General features: G+C 55.9%; 2 protein-coding genes across 7 annotated transcripts in view; both read left to right on the forward strand.

Moving 5' to 3' along the window:
* LOC101932790 (zinc finger protein 777-like) overlaps positions 1-16,654 on the forward strand; it is a 38,270-nt gene that overhangs the window by 9,668 nt on the left and 11,948 nt on the right. For 3 of the 5 annotated variants that reach the window (XM_065586553.1, XM_065586556.1, XM_065586558.1), the window contains exon 1: positions 14,721-15,576. The exons of 1 other annotated variant lie outside the window; for it this stretch is intronic. In XM_065586553.1, the coding sequence (XP_065442625.1) occupies positions 15,553-15,576 (24 nt within the window). In that variant the 5' untranslated portion in view covers positions 14,721-15,552. Of the gene's footprint in view, positions 1-14,720; positions 15,577-15,727; positions 16,010-16,654 lie in introns of those variants that run through there. One more of the 5 variants, XM_065586557.1, reaches the window with a different exon arrangement.
* On the forward strand, positions 979-14,568 carry LOC101933067 (zinc finger protein 398-like). 2 transcript variants are annotated; one of them, XM_065586613.1, is made up of 6 exons: positions 979-1,487; positions 2,738-3,136; positions 4,284-4,410; positions 9,034-9,147; positions 9,394-9,504; positions 12,238-14,568. In XM_065586613.1, the coding sequence occupies exons 1-6, from the start codon at positions 1,434-1,436 to the stop codon at positions 13,146-13,148; spliced, it is 1,716 nt and encodes a 571-aa protein (XP_065442685.1). In that variant the 5' UTR covers positions 979-1,433; the 3' UTR covers positions 13,149-14,568. The 2 variants fall into 2 exon arrangements, with proteins under 2 accessions (XP_065442685.1, XP_065442686.1); XM_065586614.1 differs by lacking the exon at positions 979-1,487 and adding an exon at positions 1,778-1,942.

Genomic DNA, 16,654 nt, shown 5'->3' on the forward strand with positions numbered 1-16,654 from the left:
CCCACAACACCCCCGCCCGGTGCCCCGATCCCCCGCCGCCCCAGGGTCCCCCCAACACCCCCCGCCCGGTGCCCCCGATCCCCCGCCGCTCCAGGGACCCCCCACAACACCCCCCGCCCGGTGCCCCGATCCCCCGCCGCTCCAGGGACCCCCCAACACCCCCCGCCCGGTGCCCTGATCCCCCGCCGCTCCAGGGACCCCCCACAACACCCCCCGCCCGGTGCCCCGATCCCCCGCCGCTCCAGGGACCCCCCAACGCCCCCCGCCCGGTGCCCTGATCCCCCGCCGCTCCAGGGACCCCCCACAACACCCCCGCCCGGTGCCCCGATCCCCCGCCGCCCCAGGGTCCCCCCAACACCCCCCGCCCGGTGCCCCCGATCCCCCGCCGCTCCAGGGACCCCCCACAACACCCCCCGCCCGGTGCCCCGATCCCCCGCCGCTCCAGGGACCCCCCAACACCCCCCGCCCGGTGCCCCCGATCCCCCGTCGCTCCAGGGACCCCCCAACACCCCCCGCCCGGTGCCCCGATCCCCCGCCGCTCCAGGGACCCCCCAACACCCCCCGCCCGGTGCCCTGATCCCCCGCCGCTCCAGGGCCCCCCCAACACCCCCCGCCCGGTGCCCTGATTCCCCCGCCGCTCCAGGGACCCCCCCAATACCTCCCGCCCGGTGCCCCGATCCCCCGCCGCTCCAGGGACCCCCCACGACCCCCGCCCGGTGCCCTGATCCCGCCGTTCCCGGGACCCCCCAACGCCCCCCGCCCGGTGTCCTGACACCCCTGCTCCAGGGATCCCCCAATACCTCCCGCCCGGTGCCCTGATATCCTGCTGCTCCAGGGACCCCCCCTAGGCTGCTCCCACATTGACCCCTGTACCCCTTCCTCCCAGCCAGCTCCCCCCACCGCCCTCTGCCCCCCCCCCCCCGGGATACTTTCCCTCTATCCCTGCCAGGCAGTTCCCCTGGCATCCCTCCGAGCTAGCGCCCCCCGGCAGCTGTCCGAGAAACACCCCCTGCGGTACCCCTCCCTCCTCCCAGGTAGCTGCCCTTTCACCCGAACCGCTCCAGGTACCCCGACTTCAGTCATGCAGCACCCCCATCTACCCACCTGCCCCAGACACCCCCAACCTTGAACTCCCAAAGGTACCCCTGGCGCCCTGCCAGCCCCCAGCTGCCCCAGTTGATCACCTCTCACTATTAAGACCCTCTGAAGCCCCAACCCTACCCGCGCTGCCAAACTCCCACCCACCGGCTGCTTCATACTCTTCCACCCTCAGCAATAGTGTGGAAGGCGGCCCGGGCCCCCTCACCACAGCCCTGACCCTCCTCTGAGAAGTGTCACACACCAAGCGAGGCAAATTTGGCCGCGATGTGTGTCCCAAAGCCAGTCCCTGCCACCGGCGCGAAAGGGGAATCCCCGTTAGCAGTACGGAGTCAATGACACACAGCGGAACGGACAGATGCCATCCCTGGGCAGACACCAGCCAGCGGGTTAGATACTAACGCTGCAGTCGCACCATGCTACGGGTGCAAATGTTTAGGAGCTGGGCAAGGCAAATGCAATGGACGGGGGGGGGGTACCCTGCCGATGCCCCAGGGCACCCCGCCTGCCGTGCCGCAGCCGGGCTGTGCACTGCCCCAGCACCCACAGAGGGGACGCGACTCCTGGTTTCTAGTTGAGCTTGACACCGCTGGGGGGGGGGCTTTGCAAACCCCGACGTGCCGTGCGCCCCTCCCCCCTGCAGGGGGCGCTGCTGCCGCGGGGATCCCGGGAAACCCCCCCCCCAGTCCCTGGCTCCCAGCATGCATTGCGCCCCCAGCATGGCCGCGGTGCCCAGCCCCTATTGAGGAGGTGCTGGGACTCTGCTCCGCTCGGCCCCGCTCCCAGGCAGGCTCCGGCTAGACGATCCCAACCCAGGGCCATGGCTGAGTGGGCGCCCGAGCAGGTAAGGGGCCGGCGGGGGCGGGGGCAGCCTCCTCCCGCTGGGCCCGGGGAGCCGGGAGCCGGCCCTGCGGGGCGCGCTGGGGTCCCTGGCCAGGCCCAAGGGGCTGGGGGCGGCGCCCTGGTTCGGGGAGCGGGGAATGGAGCCACCCCCCCCCCCCACACACACACACACCCCTTGTGTGTTTCTATGGCAGCCAATGCTCGGCCTAGGGCTGCCCCCACCGCCTCTTAGCCCAGAGACCTGCTGGGGCACAGAAACCTCTAGGGCACAAGGCCCCGAAGGGCTCCGTCTGGCTGGAAAGCTCTTACCCGCTGTCCTTACATGGGATGCCAAATGTTCTTACAAGTCACTGATTAGAGAAGGGGAAATGGGGTGGTTGGGTTCCCCCCCCCCCCCCAGTTATTTGCTTTGTGCCTTTGACAGCCCTTTGTGTCTACTCAGTTCTGTTGTCTCGGTGCGGGTGGTCTGGTCCCCTATTGTTGGGGGTGAGGAGGCTTTCACACAGCACCGGGGGAGAAAGGAAAATACCAAAAATACAACTGTCAAAACACAAACATTGGTGGGGTCTCAGGGCCAGAGAGAGGAACTGAAATGACTTTTAATGCATGTTTGATTGGATTTCAAGTGTAACATTCTCATTGCTGCATCTTTCATGTGACCCGCTAGTAATAAAGATCCAGCCTCAGGCAGCTCCCAGCAGGCTGTGGCATGTGGCTCGTTTGTTATTTCTCTTTGTGACTGACTCTGCTACTTGGGAACGTGACCCCCCTTTCCAATATCTGTCATTGCAAACAGGCTCTTGAATGGGACATGGAGTCCCAGGACCTGTCACTTGAACAGCCTCTTGCTGTCCCCGAACCAACTTCTATGGACGATGCAGATCTTCAGACAGCAGAGATTTCCCTCACGGTCGTGGCAGAAATCCAGGCTGTGGACAGGAAGGTAGAGGTTCAGGCAGCACAACTGATGAATCTGGAGGGAAGAATGAGGATGGCAGAAACGAAGCTAGTCGGTTGTGAGAAGACAGCGGTGGAGTTTGGGAACCAGCTGGAGAGTAAGTGGACGGCGCTGGGAACTCTGATCCAGGAGTACGGGCAACTGCAGAGGAGGCTGGAGAACATGGAGAACCTGCTGAAGAACAGGAACTTCTGGATCCTGAGACTCCCCCCAGGCGCTAATGGAGAAGTCCCCAAGGTAACAAGGTCCCAGCTGGTGCTGAGGGGATGTAAACGCCCCTGTACCAGACACTGAAGGGGCGTTTTGTACACTCAGAATGTTCTGCGCAAGTAGATTTGTTTTAAGGGAGTCACACTGCGGGTTTTCCCATCCCCATTCTTGCTGCTCACCTGCTCTGCAGCCTCCCTTTGTCCCATCGTTTCCAAGATATATGGATTCTGCTTCTAACGTTGCTTCCTTTGGAAATTTGATCTCTTAGCTCGGGGGGGGCTTTCAGTAATCACGTGACAAACAATTTGAGAAAGGGAAGAGGCTAATGAACCATTAACCAGCCACGGAGAGAAAACCAACAGTGTTTCTTTTCCTCTTCTGTGCCCATCTGACTCATGTAGTTGGTTGTATGGAGAATTCGAATGTAAATGTAACAGTGTGGCCGGCAATGGCATAGCTGTATTTAATGGGGGATTTAAATGCAGGGTGTGACCTCCCCAGAGACGCCAACTCAGCCAATTGGAACAGGACTTTGCAACTAAAGTATCTTTTTCTGGATACTGATTGTGCAAAGTGCCGGAGGCAGCTCAGCAGACATAGTGTCTGGTGTATGCACGGCGTTTGACAACACATAGGTTAGGTAAGACACGCCGCTGCTCTGAGCGACTTACAATCTGAGGTGCTGCTCCTGCAGTCAGATCCGTGTGGGCTGACCCTTTGCTTCTGCAGAGTCTGCAGTTTGGGGGGGCTCTGCACGCGTCCCAGGGGCTGCTCATGCCCCTCCCTTTGCAGGATCAGGGGTCAATTGTAATAGACGCAACTAAAGGATGAAGCAGGCAGCCGGCTGTCCAAAGGGTCTGCGATGGAAATCCTACAGAAGGCTTCGGCTGTAGGAAGAGGCGAGGACTCATGAGGTGAAATCCTGGCCCCAGTGAAGTCAATGGGAGTTTTGTCACAGACTTCAGTGGGGAATGGATTTCAGCTGTGTACAGCTGACGGGAGCCAGACCCAATCTTGGGAAGCAGCAGGTGGGAATGAGGAGGAGCAGTAAAATCCAGAAGAGGATATGGCGACCGAGGGAGAAGACAGGGCAGAATGGGGTGTTGGAGGAAACAAGGGGTGGCATGTAGACAGGGAGCAGAAGGTGTTGAGTGTATCACCCTTGTCATTGCAGGTCCCGGTGACTTTCAACAACAACTCGTTTAATTTCTCGGAGCAGGAGTGGAAGAGCTTGGACGAATGGCAGAAGGAGCTTTACAGGCACATCATGAAGGGCAATTATGAGGCTGTGATCTCGCTGGGTAAAGACTGGCTGGGTTTTTGTTCCTGTCTTCGAAGCTGTGTGCTCTCTGAAGTGCCAGATTTCCCCAGGCTCTGAGCTATACGAGCTCCATTGCACCCTGGTGGATCGGGGTCTGGATGGCTTGGGGTGGGGTGGGGGGGTCTGCTAATGGGATATGGAGACTTTGACGCAATAGCGGGGTGTTCAGTTAATTATCCAGGCTGCACTGTCAGTGCCCATTGATAGTCAGTGGATGGTGTGTCCATCACAAAAGAACCCCTGCAATTAGCACACCTTGCTCAGGGCTTGTCTACACTACAAAATTAGGTCCACAGCCACGGCAGTAATGAAATCAGCTGTTGGTGTCCACGCTCCCCTCCTTCTGCCGGTAGTGCGTGTCCTCACCAGGAACTCTTGCACTGACCGAAGTGGTGCATTGTGGGGACTGACAGCCGTGCAGGGCTCATAGCGAGAGTTCCCCCACCCCAGGCCTGACAGCTGTTAGCCAGGCGCTGGGCTCAGTGTCACAGCAGGGAGCCTACCAGCCATGAAATTGATATTCGTGTCAGTTTCACGGCTGCTGCTATGTCCCATTTCCTCTGTGGCTCAGGCTGTCAGCCCAGGCAGGGCTCACAGCTAGAGACCCCCGGTTCTGGGGCTGACAGCTGGAGCCCAGACAAAATGTGAACTAATAGCAGCCATGAAACTGACAAGAATGTCAGATTCGCTGCTGGTAGGCTCCCTGCTGTGAAATGAGCCCAGTGCTGGGCTCACAGCTCAGGCTGTCAGCCCTGGGGGTGGGGTGGGGCTCCCGCTTTGAGCCCCAGTGCCAGGGCTGACAGCCAGGAACCCCACTGACGACTCCCAGTGAGGGATTGAGTTGGGGGCGAGGAGAGTCCAAGCCCAGCCACCTCCCAGTCAAGGATTTGGGGGAAGAGAGCCCGAGCCTGGGCTGCAGCTGGGTTCAAGCTTTCCTCCCCTCGCCCCCCCAGTCCCTCACCGGGAGGTAGCAGCAGGGCTCTGGACTGTCAGCCCCCGTGGCCAGGCTCTGGACTGTTAGCCAACAGGCGATGTAAGTAACACAGACACTGCGTCACCCTAACTGCATTGACCTAAGCGCTACGCCTGTCACAGAGGTGGAGCTTTTAGGTCGCTGTCGTGGGCGACTTACATCAGTGGGAGCACCATTCTAGTGTAGACACTGCCATAGTTAGATCAACGTAAGCTGCCTTACGTCGACCTAACTCTGTAGTGTAGACCAGGCCTCAGCCTTGACAGGCAGTCTGGAACTTGGTGAGAACCCTGGATACTGGAGCGGAGACTGACAGTTCTCACAGAGCTGGGGCACAGGTAGGAGAGGGATGCTCTCAATGGAGAGAGGGGAATTTACTTTTCTTTTTCCCGCTAAGGTCCGAATCCATTAAGAAGGGTACTTCAGTCTGCTTGAATCTTGGAGGCAGAGCCAATCTGTCAATCACTGGCAATAAGAGAACACCCCATCCTCTGTAGTTCCCTCCCGTTTTCTGCGTCCCCAGCAGCTGGGCATCCCCCAGCCGTCCCTGCTGCACAGCATTGCTGCGGGGAACTCCAGACTTCATTTCAAATGTTCAGCCTCCGAGCGGGGCTCCGTAGTTTGTCTGCTTCCCAGGGCAGCATTGGATTTTGAAGGAGCTGGTCCCCTCAGCTCTGCTTCCCATTTGTAGGCATTGCAGTGGCTGCTGTCGCTTCAGGCTTCGGGGACGGAGCTAGGCTGGGAACAGCCGGAGGCAAAAGGAAAGGTCTGTCTCCTGCTTCACTCCCTTAGCGAGTGTCTTGTTGGGTGCTCGGCCGGCAGCGTGTGTGGAGTGCAGCTTGCTCACAGCCCAGTCTGGGTGGGGTCACCTTGGGCCCAGCTGGCGTGGGCAGGAGAGGTGGCAGGTAGGATTGGAAAGCGCTGACCCTTGGGCAAGCAGGCACACCATCTACATGAGGGGGTTGGAGCTAGAAGGGCAGCGAACCAGCATGGAGATCCTGCCATTGTCCCCACAGCCCGCACCAGCAGCCACGCCTCTGATCGCAGCTCTGCTGCCACTCCCGCTCCACTTCCTCGTGGGTTGTGGCTGGAGGGAACTGACACAGCACAGATGCTGCCAACACCAGAGTGTGCAGGAAAGGGCCTCTGGGCCCAGCTTTGCCCCTGTTGTCCTCTCTATAAAGCTCCCCCTCCTCCTCCACCTGGATCCTTTCTTATATCCCAGGCTGACACTTCCAAAGTAAACCCAGGCCTGACTTGCCCATGTGGATCCCAGGCCCCAGAGAGGAGTAGAACTTCTGGGAAGCCCATCCTTGAGCCCCAGGCCAGTGCCTTCCTTGAGAGACTCAGAAGAGACATGTGGGGAAGGGGAAATAAAGAAGCCCAGCCTCTGCAGACAGGGAGATCACTGGCAATATTTTCAGAGCAGGTGGAGTCCAGTTGCACGCCTCCTGCTGAAGCGGCCCTATGGGGCCCTATTCCCAAAGGGGGAAATGAATAAATAAAATGAGCGCTGTTTTCCACACTCCCCTTCCCGGCATGCAGCAGGGCAGAGCGATGCAGAAAAGACGTGGAAATATACTGATTCCTCTAGGTGCGTGTGCACACACGCTCCCCTGCAAAGGGAGAGGGAGGCCAGCAGTCTAAAGCAGAGGAAAGAATCAAATAGCAAAAAACAAACCAGGATCGATTCTTCCTGGCAGGAGTGTCTGGAGTACTGTGGAGTTTCGCTGACGGGGTCTGCAGCTGCCCCAGACACGCTATAGCTGTGTATAGCCCAATGCACCTTGGGAAGGTGTAATGGAGGACAGGGATTTCCTGCCTCTCCTGAAAACTTGAGAAAGCATTGGGCTGTCATCCCCCACGGCTGCTGTGGGGCACCATGCCCTGTGTTGCTGGTCCCATGCTTCGTCCCTCCCCGCTGCTCCCCAGCAGATGGTTATGGAGTGAGGAGAGGGACAGCAGCCCAGCTGTGGAAGAATCAGGAGGGAGGAACGTGCCTCTTGGCCCATCATTTGTTAGTTTCTACCTGACCCCAGTCTCCATTTTCTAAGGCCAGAAGTTTCCTTTTTGTGCACAAGTCAGTTTCACCTGGTATCACTACGAGGACAAGTGTGGTTATTTCCCCTGGTGGTCGGCGATTCAGCGTTTCTCACCAGGAGAGGTTTTTACCTGGAAGAATGGACTTCTCACTCTCCAGGCCCTTCCTGGGCAGCCAAGGCCAGGCTGGGGTCATTTCAGCCCCTGCTTTGGGCATGAAAACAGTCAGGTGACATCAACCAACCAAAATAAACAAATATGAACTGTCATCTGATGCTCAAAGTGCCCCCCATGCTGCCACAAGCAATGCTAACGTGGGTGAACAGTATTGCAAGTGTGGTCCCTTTCAGTCTATACATTGCATGGCCTAAGGACTGCCCCCGGGAGGAGGGGTGGGTGGAAACTGTGACATTCCCATCGTTCACATAGGTTTCCTGGGATGCATAAACAGGGGAATCTTGAGTTATTTACCTCTTTATTTGGCACTGGTGCAACGCTGCTGGAATCCTGTGTCCAGTTCTGGTGCCCACTGTTCAAGAGGGATGGTGATCAGTTGGAGAGGGGTCAGAGAAGAGTCACGGGAACGATTAAAGGATTCGAAAACCTGCCTGAGAGTGGTAGACTCAAGGAGCTCAGTCTATTTAGCTTAAGAAAGAGAAGGATAAAGGGTGACTTGATTACAGTCTACAAGTATCTACATGGGGGGAAATATTTAATAATGGACAAATTATTAAATATTGTTAATAATGAACCACTGGAACAATTTACCAAGGGTCATGGTGGATTCTCCATCATGGGCAATTTTTAACTTGGGATTGGCTATTTTCTAAAAGCTCTGCTCTCGGGATTATTTAGGGGAGGTTCTCTGGCCTGGGGCGTCAGCCTGGATGATCAGAATGGTCCTTTCTGGCCTTGAAAGGAAACTCCTAGATTGAGCAATTCTTTGAGTAATACGATCCACAGATCCGGCCTCCTAGGAGACAAATGCGTCCTCCAGAATGGAGATGGAAATTGACCTCCAGGGATTTGCGTTTGTTGTTAGGTGGAATTTACTGTGCTCTGCAGTAGGAGAGATTGTTGTGCCTTTTCCTCGAGGTACAGTTACCGCAGTCTAGAACTTAGGAAAATAGAATGGAATTATCCTGGCTGTGGAAGTTACCTCAACTGGAGGGAACTGCATGGCGCAGGGCATTCCCCTGCCACCAGTGACTGATCAGGCCGCTTCTGCCCCCTAGCTGCAAGTAGGCTCTAGTACCCGTTGCAATGAATCTGGTAACCTTGTTACTCGAAGAAAGGAAATGTTCAGGTAAGCACAGATAAATCTTCCTACTCTACTCCCCATGCTGCAGGGTGCGTGCCTCGGGAGCGTTCCTGGGAACGCTCCTGGTGCCTGAGCCGGGCAGAGCGAGCCACGGGCGGTTGAGTGTGATTGCTCAGACGGTGGGTGTGAGCATCTTTAGCCCCTGTTCCCGTCACCCCTCGCAGCGAAAGGGTGTAGCCGGCAGTGATTTTAAGGGTCTGTGTGTATTCTGACCTGCACTCAGAGTATGAATAAAACTTTCTGCCCCCAATATCCATTTCCATATACAGACGCTGCCATTTCCAAACCCGACCTCCTGTCCCGCATTGAACGAGGGGAGGAGCCCAGTGTGGGAGATCAGAGTGACTCTGAGGAAAGACAGATCCCTGCAGATCCCGGCCTGGGTGAGTAATCAATTAAAACTCCTCATAAACAGCGTGAGAGATGTTGAAACCTGGGGCAGTCTGCCTGAATCTTTCCTGTGTAGCTCTGCTGCTGAGTTTTGTCAATGTTTTTCTTATCCTCCGGCCTTTTTGCCTTTTCTAGCTAGCCCTGGTTCTAATCTGATGTTGACCTCTCTCCTGAAATCTTCTCTAAAGCACCCAGTGGATGTTAGTAAAACAACACGTAATTCTCTCCCCCGTGAATAGGATCTCCCGTTTCTACTCCCAGTGAGAGCTTGTGGACAAAATATGAGGAGCCGCCTGTCGTGAATCAGGGAGTCTCTGAAGAGGGAGGGATCCCTACGGACCTTGGCACATGTGAGTTTTAGACACAGAGCGTCCCAGAGCTCTACTTAGTCAGAGGTGGAACAGAGATGGCGCTGTGTAGATCTGTGGAGGCTGAGTGTGGTTGATTGCAATGAGGGAAGGGGCAGTAACAGAGAGGCCGTGGGCTCTGGGCTTTGGATGGATCATAGCCTCCATGGAAAAGAGATGGGAGAGAGGGAGGGAAAGAAGAGGAGTTTCACGTAGATGGAGTCAGCAAGCGGAGTGGTAGGCAGACACAAGGTCAGAGTATTAGGGAAGAAAGAGTCTGCTGAGGGATCCGGGGAAAACAGTGAAGGAGCGAACGAGGGGGCAAGGGTCATACCAGAAATGCAAGAATTGCTTGGTTTAAAGGCTGTCTGATCCCTGACGTTTGGGGAGTGGAGATTTAGAAGAGTCGAGTTGCATTGCAGGGGAAAGGATAAGTGGTGAGGCTCCTAGCCTTGAGAGGAAAGCTATGGAGAGCAGTAATGGAACTGGGGAAAGAGGACTTCGGCCTATGGTAGTGGGTAGTCGGTGTAGCCAGGACTACAAGTGGGAACAATGCATGTCTTCTGTGATGGGTGGGGGGTGGAGAATCCAGCCTAGAGAGACGAGGACACATAAAATAGTATTTAAACGTATCTAGAGGCCAGCTGAGCACGGCCCTGTGTCACACTTGGGGTCTGCTGATGGGATCCCATGGAAGTGAAGGAGGGTGGAAGTCACACCTCGGCTGAGGCTTCCTGCAAAGCCTGTTTAAAGGGACGTTGGACACGTAATGGGACCCACAGAAACCATGTTACAAGTACATTAAGGTCCCAAGTGAAGCACTCATGGGTTAGGAAGTGCTGGGGTAAGGTTGCTTGTGCAATGCTCAGTCGCTCTGTGGGGATGGCGCACGCGCAGTCCAGCACACACAACCTAGGAGGGTCTGGAGCATGCGTGGCACAGACAGATTCCTTGAATACCTGATCGGCGAAGCTGCGAGAATCTAGTGAGCATGTGCACATTTAGAACTGTCAGAGGGTTCTCACTTGGCCAGATTTGGGCGGATTTTCACAGGAACAATAAAAAGCACATCCCTGGCTCAAAGGGCCCACCTCTTACTGCCAAATTTCCAGTCCCTGCCCCAAAGCACGGGAGTGCCAGAGCTTCTCAAAAAGAAAGGTTGCTCGGATTGTAACCCTGAAAAACAAAATATTTCCCCCAGCCTTGTTCTCAGAAATGGCTGAACTGTTTTGGCTGAAAATTGACCCACACACAAAATTCAGCCTGAGGCAGATACGCAGCATGGAACATTCCAGCTTGAACCATTAGCATTTGGCACAGGTCTAAACAGCTGAAAACAGGGTGTTCTACTGGAAAGTGTTGGGCAACTTTAATAATAAGTGATGCCACCAGCCCAGCCTCACCTGTGACTAGTTTTAAAATCATAAGAACAGCCGTACTGGGTCAGACCATCTAGCCCAGTATCCTGTCTGCCGACAGTGGCCAATGCCAGGTGCCCCAGAGGGAGTGAACCTAACAGGTAATGATCAAGTGATCTCTCTCCTGCCATCCATCTCCACCCTCTGACAAACAGAGGCTAGGGACACCCTTCCTTTACCCATCCTGGCTAATAGCCATTAACGATTTAACCTCCATGAATTTATCTAGTTCTCTTTTAAACCCTGTTATAGTCCTAGCCTTCACAACCTCCTCAGGCAAGGAGTTCCACAGGTTGACTGTGCGCTGTTTGAAGAAGAACTTCCTTTTATTTGTTTTAAACCTGCTGCCCATTAATTTCATTTGGTGGCCCCTAGTTCTTCTATTATGGGAACAAGTAAATAACTTTTCCTTATTCACTTTCTCCACATCACTCATGATTTTATAGACCTCTGTCATATCCCCCCTTAGTCTCCTCTTTTCCAAGATGAAAAGTCCTAGCCTCTTTAATCTCTCCTCATATGGGACCTGTTCCAAACCCCTAATCATTTTAATTGCCCTTCTCTGAACTTTTTCTAGTGCCAGTATATCTTTTTTGAGATGAGATCACATCTGTACGCAGTATTCAAGATGTGGGCATACCATGGATTTGTATAAGGGCAATAAGATATTCTCCGTCTTATTCTCTATCCCCTTTTTAATGATCTTGTTTGCTTTTTTGACTGCTGCTTCACACTGCATGGACGACTTCAGAGAACTATCCACGATGCCTCCAAGATCTCTTTCCTGATTCGTTGTAGTTAAATTAGCCCATCAACGCTTAAATTCTGCAGCAATCAGGGATGTTTTCAGCTCTCACCTAAAATTGCTGAGTCTGCAATAGTCCTGTCTCTGTATTTCCTTCCAGTGTCTTTGATAACTGCCAAACACGGAAGCGGAGCAGGACCCCGTTGTGCTAGGCGCTGTACTAACATAGTACAAAGATGGGGCCCTGCCCCAAAAATACTTTCTATCTTTTCCAGTGTAAATGCCATATTCTCCAAGATCTATTGTGCTTCATCTCTTGAGAAACCGGCCATCTCCATCGCGCTGGGCCTCGTCGCCATAGCTTCAGGCTTCAGTTGTGAATGAGAAATGTTTTGGTCTGTTTGCATGCCAGTAAGGTCTGTAGGCCCCGGCTGGGGGTCATGGCCCCATTGTGTTAGGCACGTACACACACCGAACAGGACAGTCTGCCCCAGAGAGTTTACAGTGTACATAATGAGGCTGTTGTTATGCCACTGGATGAAGTGAATGTCTCTGTTCTCTCTGTTCCGGCAGACGAGCAGCAGTGTGGTGAGGAAGGTCCTGCAAACCTCGATCTTCCTAGCCTGTTACCAGGAGACTGGGAAGAGCTTTTCTCCAGTCCTGAGGAGGAATTGACGAAGGAGAGCCAGACCAGCTCAGCGATGCTGCAGAGAAACCCTCCCGGGAGTGGGCTGAGGCGATCTGCTCGCCGTGGAAGAGATTTAATGAAAAATGTCTCTGAGGAAGCACACGCAGCAGAGGGGCCGTACATATGCTGCGAGTGTGGGGAAAGCTTCCTAGACAAACAGCTTTTTGCCACACATCAGAGAATCCATGCATCAGGGGGAGCCTGCACTTCTCTGGAGCACGGAGAAAACGTTAAACAGAAACCCAAAATCACAACTCCTCCAAGAACCCAGGTGCCCGTCCGTTCAAAACCCCCTAAGCGTCCTGAGCCAGAGAAGAGCTCCAATCTCAAATACGGCTTCGTAAAACACCAGGCAAACCATATGGTGGAGAGGCCCTATACGTGCACTCAGTGCAGGGAGAGCTTCAGTCTGGAGGTGAGTCTTATCTTACACCAGAAACTTCACACGGGGAAGGGCGATGGGCCCCTGACGTGTACGTATTGCGGCAAGGACTTCCGGGACCTCTCCAAGGCGATCCGACATCAGCGGATCCACACGGGAGAGCGCCCATATCAGTGTACGGAGTGCGGGAAAAGCTTCATCCGCAGGGATCATCTCCTGAAGCACTGGCGGGTCCACACGGGGGAGACGCCGTACCAGTGCCCCGTCTGTGGGAAGAACTTCCGCTACAAGGAGTCGCTGAACTGCCACCAGAAAATTCACACGCGGAACCCCCAGCCCCTGGAGGGCTCACAGCAGCTGGAGACAGGAACCCAGACCACCCTCCTCGGTGTGAAAAAAGAAAATAAACAGTAGCTCCCCCCTGGGTGGGGACTGAGGGGCTGTTGCATTTAAAATGGAAGAAAGCATGTGAGGTGCGGCACAAGGGCGAATGAATGGAAGCCACGGCCGGTTCTTGTGGCCGTGCTACAAAGCTTTGCTTCACTGACGTTTAAATGGAGTTCCTCTTAATAACTAGTGGGGTGAAATCCACCCCATGCAGGGGGCCAATGCACCACTTTAACCCTGTGGGGGTTGCATGGGACTTAATAGGCCTTGTGGACTTCACCCTTAGAGAATAAATGAGCTATTCCCTGGGTTGCCAGCAGGGGTCAGCATTTAGCAGGTGTTTCCTCACCTACCCGCTTTCTGGTGCATATTTATAGGAGTGATATGAATTTTCAAGGTCATAGTTTCCCCCCACCATTCCCAGCCAGCAGGCCAGTGGATCTAGTAGAAGAGAAGAAGTTGGCTGGGAAGGTGATGCAGGGGTGGGGAAAGGGACACACAAAAAAACCCCAAGCAGGAAGAAGTGGATGCAGAACCGGTCCTGGAATGGGAAGCTAGAGGGGACTGGTGGGAGGCAGATGGACATGGCTGTTGGGTGGGAGAGTAACTCCAGAGGAGGATGTGACTGCGGAGATACTCTATTCTCATTCCACCCCCAAGGGGGTGAAATTCCGTACCAAGCAGGCTCTAGACTCTCTTTTGGACTTGGCCCAATGGAAAGCTGCCTGTGATTCATTCATATGAACTTCCACTGAAGGTAATTTTACTGGTCACAAGGGAAGTGACACAAGAGAGAGCAACTTCTGCTAAACCCTGGAAGGGGTTGTTTTAGTTAATGATATATCAGAACTAGAATATTATTCTAAGATACAATAAAACATGTGGCACTATACTTCACAGTTGATCTAAGCTATTTAAATGTATGAAATAACTGACCCAAGTTTTTCAGACTTTTGTAAATATTGGTTGAATTATATAAGATAAGTGTTGTTAAGGAGTGACTGTAACTAGATGTCTCTTTCTCTGTGTAATGTCAGCTGCTGGTTTGTGGTTGTGTTTTTGTAATACCTTTTTTGCAAAATCGGTCAATACAGTGTTTCCATTCTGAAGCCCTTGTCCGGCAAATCAGTGGCTGGAGCTCTGTCCTCCTTCCTTGCCAGTCTCATCCTCTCCCCGCTGTATAGTTTGTTCTCCCTTTGCCCCACTCCCATGTCTGACGCTCGCTTGGCTGTACCTGTTAAAAGTTGCAAGTTTTCGTAGCACTTTCCTAGCAACCGAATTAGTTTGTCAATTGCATGGTCTGAACTAGCTCCCGCTTGTAGTCAATGAGAACAATATTGTCAAGGCCAAGCATTGAAAAATCATGTCACACCCCCCCCCCCCCCCCAAATCATGAGATTGGTTTCAACATCCTGAGGTGTTAAACGTAATAAACGATGGAGATGTGTGTGTGTTTTCAAAGCTCTTCATGACCATTAGAACCTTCCTTGTATTCCTAAGTGACAGCGGTGAGGGGCAGGTCAGCCCAGGGCTCAGAAAGTGGGTGTTAAGAAAAACACCAGGGCCTGCGAGATGACAGCAACAAGAATCCTCCACTGCTGCTAGTCCGTGTCCCCGAAGGTGAAGCAGAGCCAATCCCATGTCAGTCAGAAAGGGACCCCCCCACCCCCAGGGTTCCCATGGCAAGGGTGCTGTGGGGGTTCTGGGCTCCCCCCTGCATACAGCACTGCAGCCATCTGGTTCTGTATGGCGCTAAGGGGCGGCTGTGGGGCCAGTGCTGTATGGGGGGCTCCAGCCGCTCCTGGCTCAGGGGATGTTGGTACCTCGGAGACGTTTGAGTGGGAGCTTGAGCGTCGCTGGGTGTCAGACTGCAGCAGGGGATTGGCATCCGAGCGAACTCCGTCTGCTGGGGGCCCCGCACCTGCTGTCCGCCCCCCGCGCCCGGCCTGGCACGGTAGGGAGCTGACGGCGGGAGCGGCCTTGCAGCCGGCCCGGGGAGCTGCGGGGACCTGCCCCGGCCCGAGCTCCAGGCGGCTGAAGCGGGTTCGCTCAGTCCGGCCCGAGCGACCAACGCGCGGGGCCGGGACAGATCCGGACCCGCAGAGCCTCCGACAAGGCCCCGAGATCGGGATGCCCGGCGCCGCGATCCCCCCGCCGCCAGGGGCCGCTGCCGCCCCGCTCCGCCCCGCCGCTCCCGGGCCCCGGCAGCCAGGCCGCGGCTCCCCCCGGCGGCGCTCGCTCTGCTCCGCCCGGCAGCGGGGCCGGCCCGTGGCGAGGCGAGGCGAGGCGGCGCTGGGACTCTGCCCAGCCCGGAGCGGGAGCGGAGCTCGGGTCCGGGTCCGGGTCCCGATCCCGCCGCCCGGCCAGCAGCGCTCCTCGGGCCGCCCCCGGGCCGCGGTGAGGGGCGAGCTCCGGGCCGGGACAAAGGGCCATGGCCGAGCGGGCCGCTGCCCAGGTAAGGGCCGGGGCCGGGGCTTTGCTGCTCGGCAGCGCGGTGGGCAGCGTGGCCCGCCCCCGGTTCCTGCCGCCGGGCCGCAGGCGCTGGGGAGTGGCCCGGGACGGGGCTTGGCCCTGCCGGGGGCGGGGAGCAAGTGGCGGCCAATGACACCGAGACCGGGTCCGGGGGGCAGGTTAAACTGGGGCATCTGCTGCGCCTGCCAGCCCCGGAGCTTCGCCCTTTGTCATCGCTGGGACCCCCCCGGGGCCAGGGGGGAGTCCCGGTCCGGGGCGCCCAGACCGCGGGGCCCGGGGGTCGCTAACGGCACAGGACCAAGGGCACCGCTTCCTTCCCCTGCACCCTGGGGACAGAGCGGGGATTTTCTCACCCTTCCCTTCGGCCCGAACACGTGTTTGGGGACCGGACCGGATGCTGCCCGAGGAGGCGTCGGGTAATGCTGCGTCCAGACGGCGCCGCCGGGCGCCTTTGCTCCCCCTTCCCCCTAATGCTTTTATAAAGGCAGCCGGAGCAGAGAGTCTGCTTTGCTCCTCTGAGCACCTTAGTCAATTGTATTGACCCGCTAGCTAAAAACGTCCCAGCTCCGCCCTGGATACACTAGGTTCGCTCTGACTAGAGCCCTCCACAATGCTGGATCTGCTGGGCCTGGGAAGGTGGAAATGTTCCTGTTCTTACTTTGCTGGGTCTGCAGGGTGGTTACAAATACTCAGCTGGTCTGTCAAGTGGGTGGGGGCGCTTTAGACAGGGGGACTGAAACTTTTTCATGGTGTAGCCCACATCTTTAATAAGGTGTGTGTCTTGCGGACACCCCCCCCCCCCCTTCCTCCCACGGGCTGTCACCCAGCCCATCTCCTGCTGGTTTGCACGACTTCCCTGTGGCAACACCAGCAATTCCTTGCATGCAGAAATGATCTCCGGAAAGGGTTTCGCTGTTTGTAATTGTTCTGCTGGTGGCAGCGGTCCCTGCGGGTGGCTCCTGGTTCCTTTCCAGCAACTACTATTAAAGGCAGTTGGGCTGGGCTCCACCTTGTTCCCTGCTCTTTCTACAAGTCATCAAGTTCTTCCTTCCAGTGAAGAG

The sequence above is a fragment of the Chrysemys picta genome, chromosome 2 (assembly GCF_011386835.1).
Source record: "Chrysemys picta bellii isolate R12L10 chromosome 2, ASM1138683v2, whole genome shotgun sequence".
Lineage (NCBI taxonomy): Eukaryota > Metazoa > Chordata > Testudines > Emydidae > Chrysemys > Chrysemys picta.

What these genes read in the sequence shown, in the direction of transcription:
- LOC101933067 (XM_065586613.1), top strand. Translation starts at nt 1,434, where the DNA reads ATGACACACAGCGGAACGGACAGATGCCATCCCTGGGCAGACACCAGC. An exon ending in GGGCAGACACCAGCCAGCGG is followed by an intron (nt 1,488 to 2,737) that starts GTTAGATACTAA and finishes CATTGCAAACAG; the next exon opens with GCTCTTGAATGGGACATGGA. An exon ending in CTAATGGAGAAGTCCCCAAG is followed by an intron (nt 3,137 to 4,283) that starts GTAACAAGGTCC and finishes TTGTCATTGCAG; the next exon opens with GTCCCGGTGACTTTCAACAA.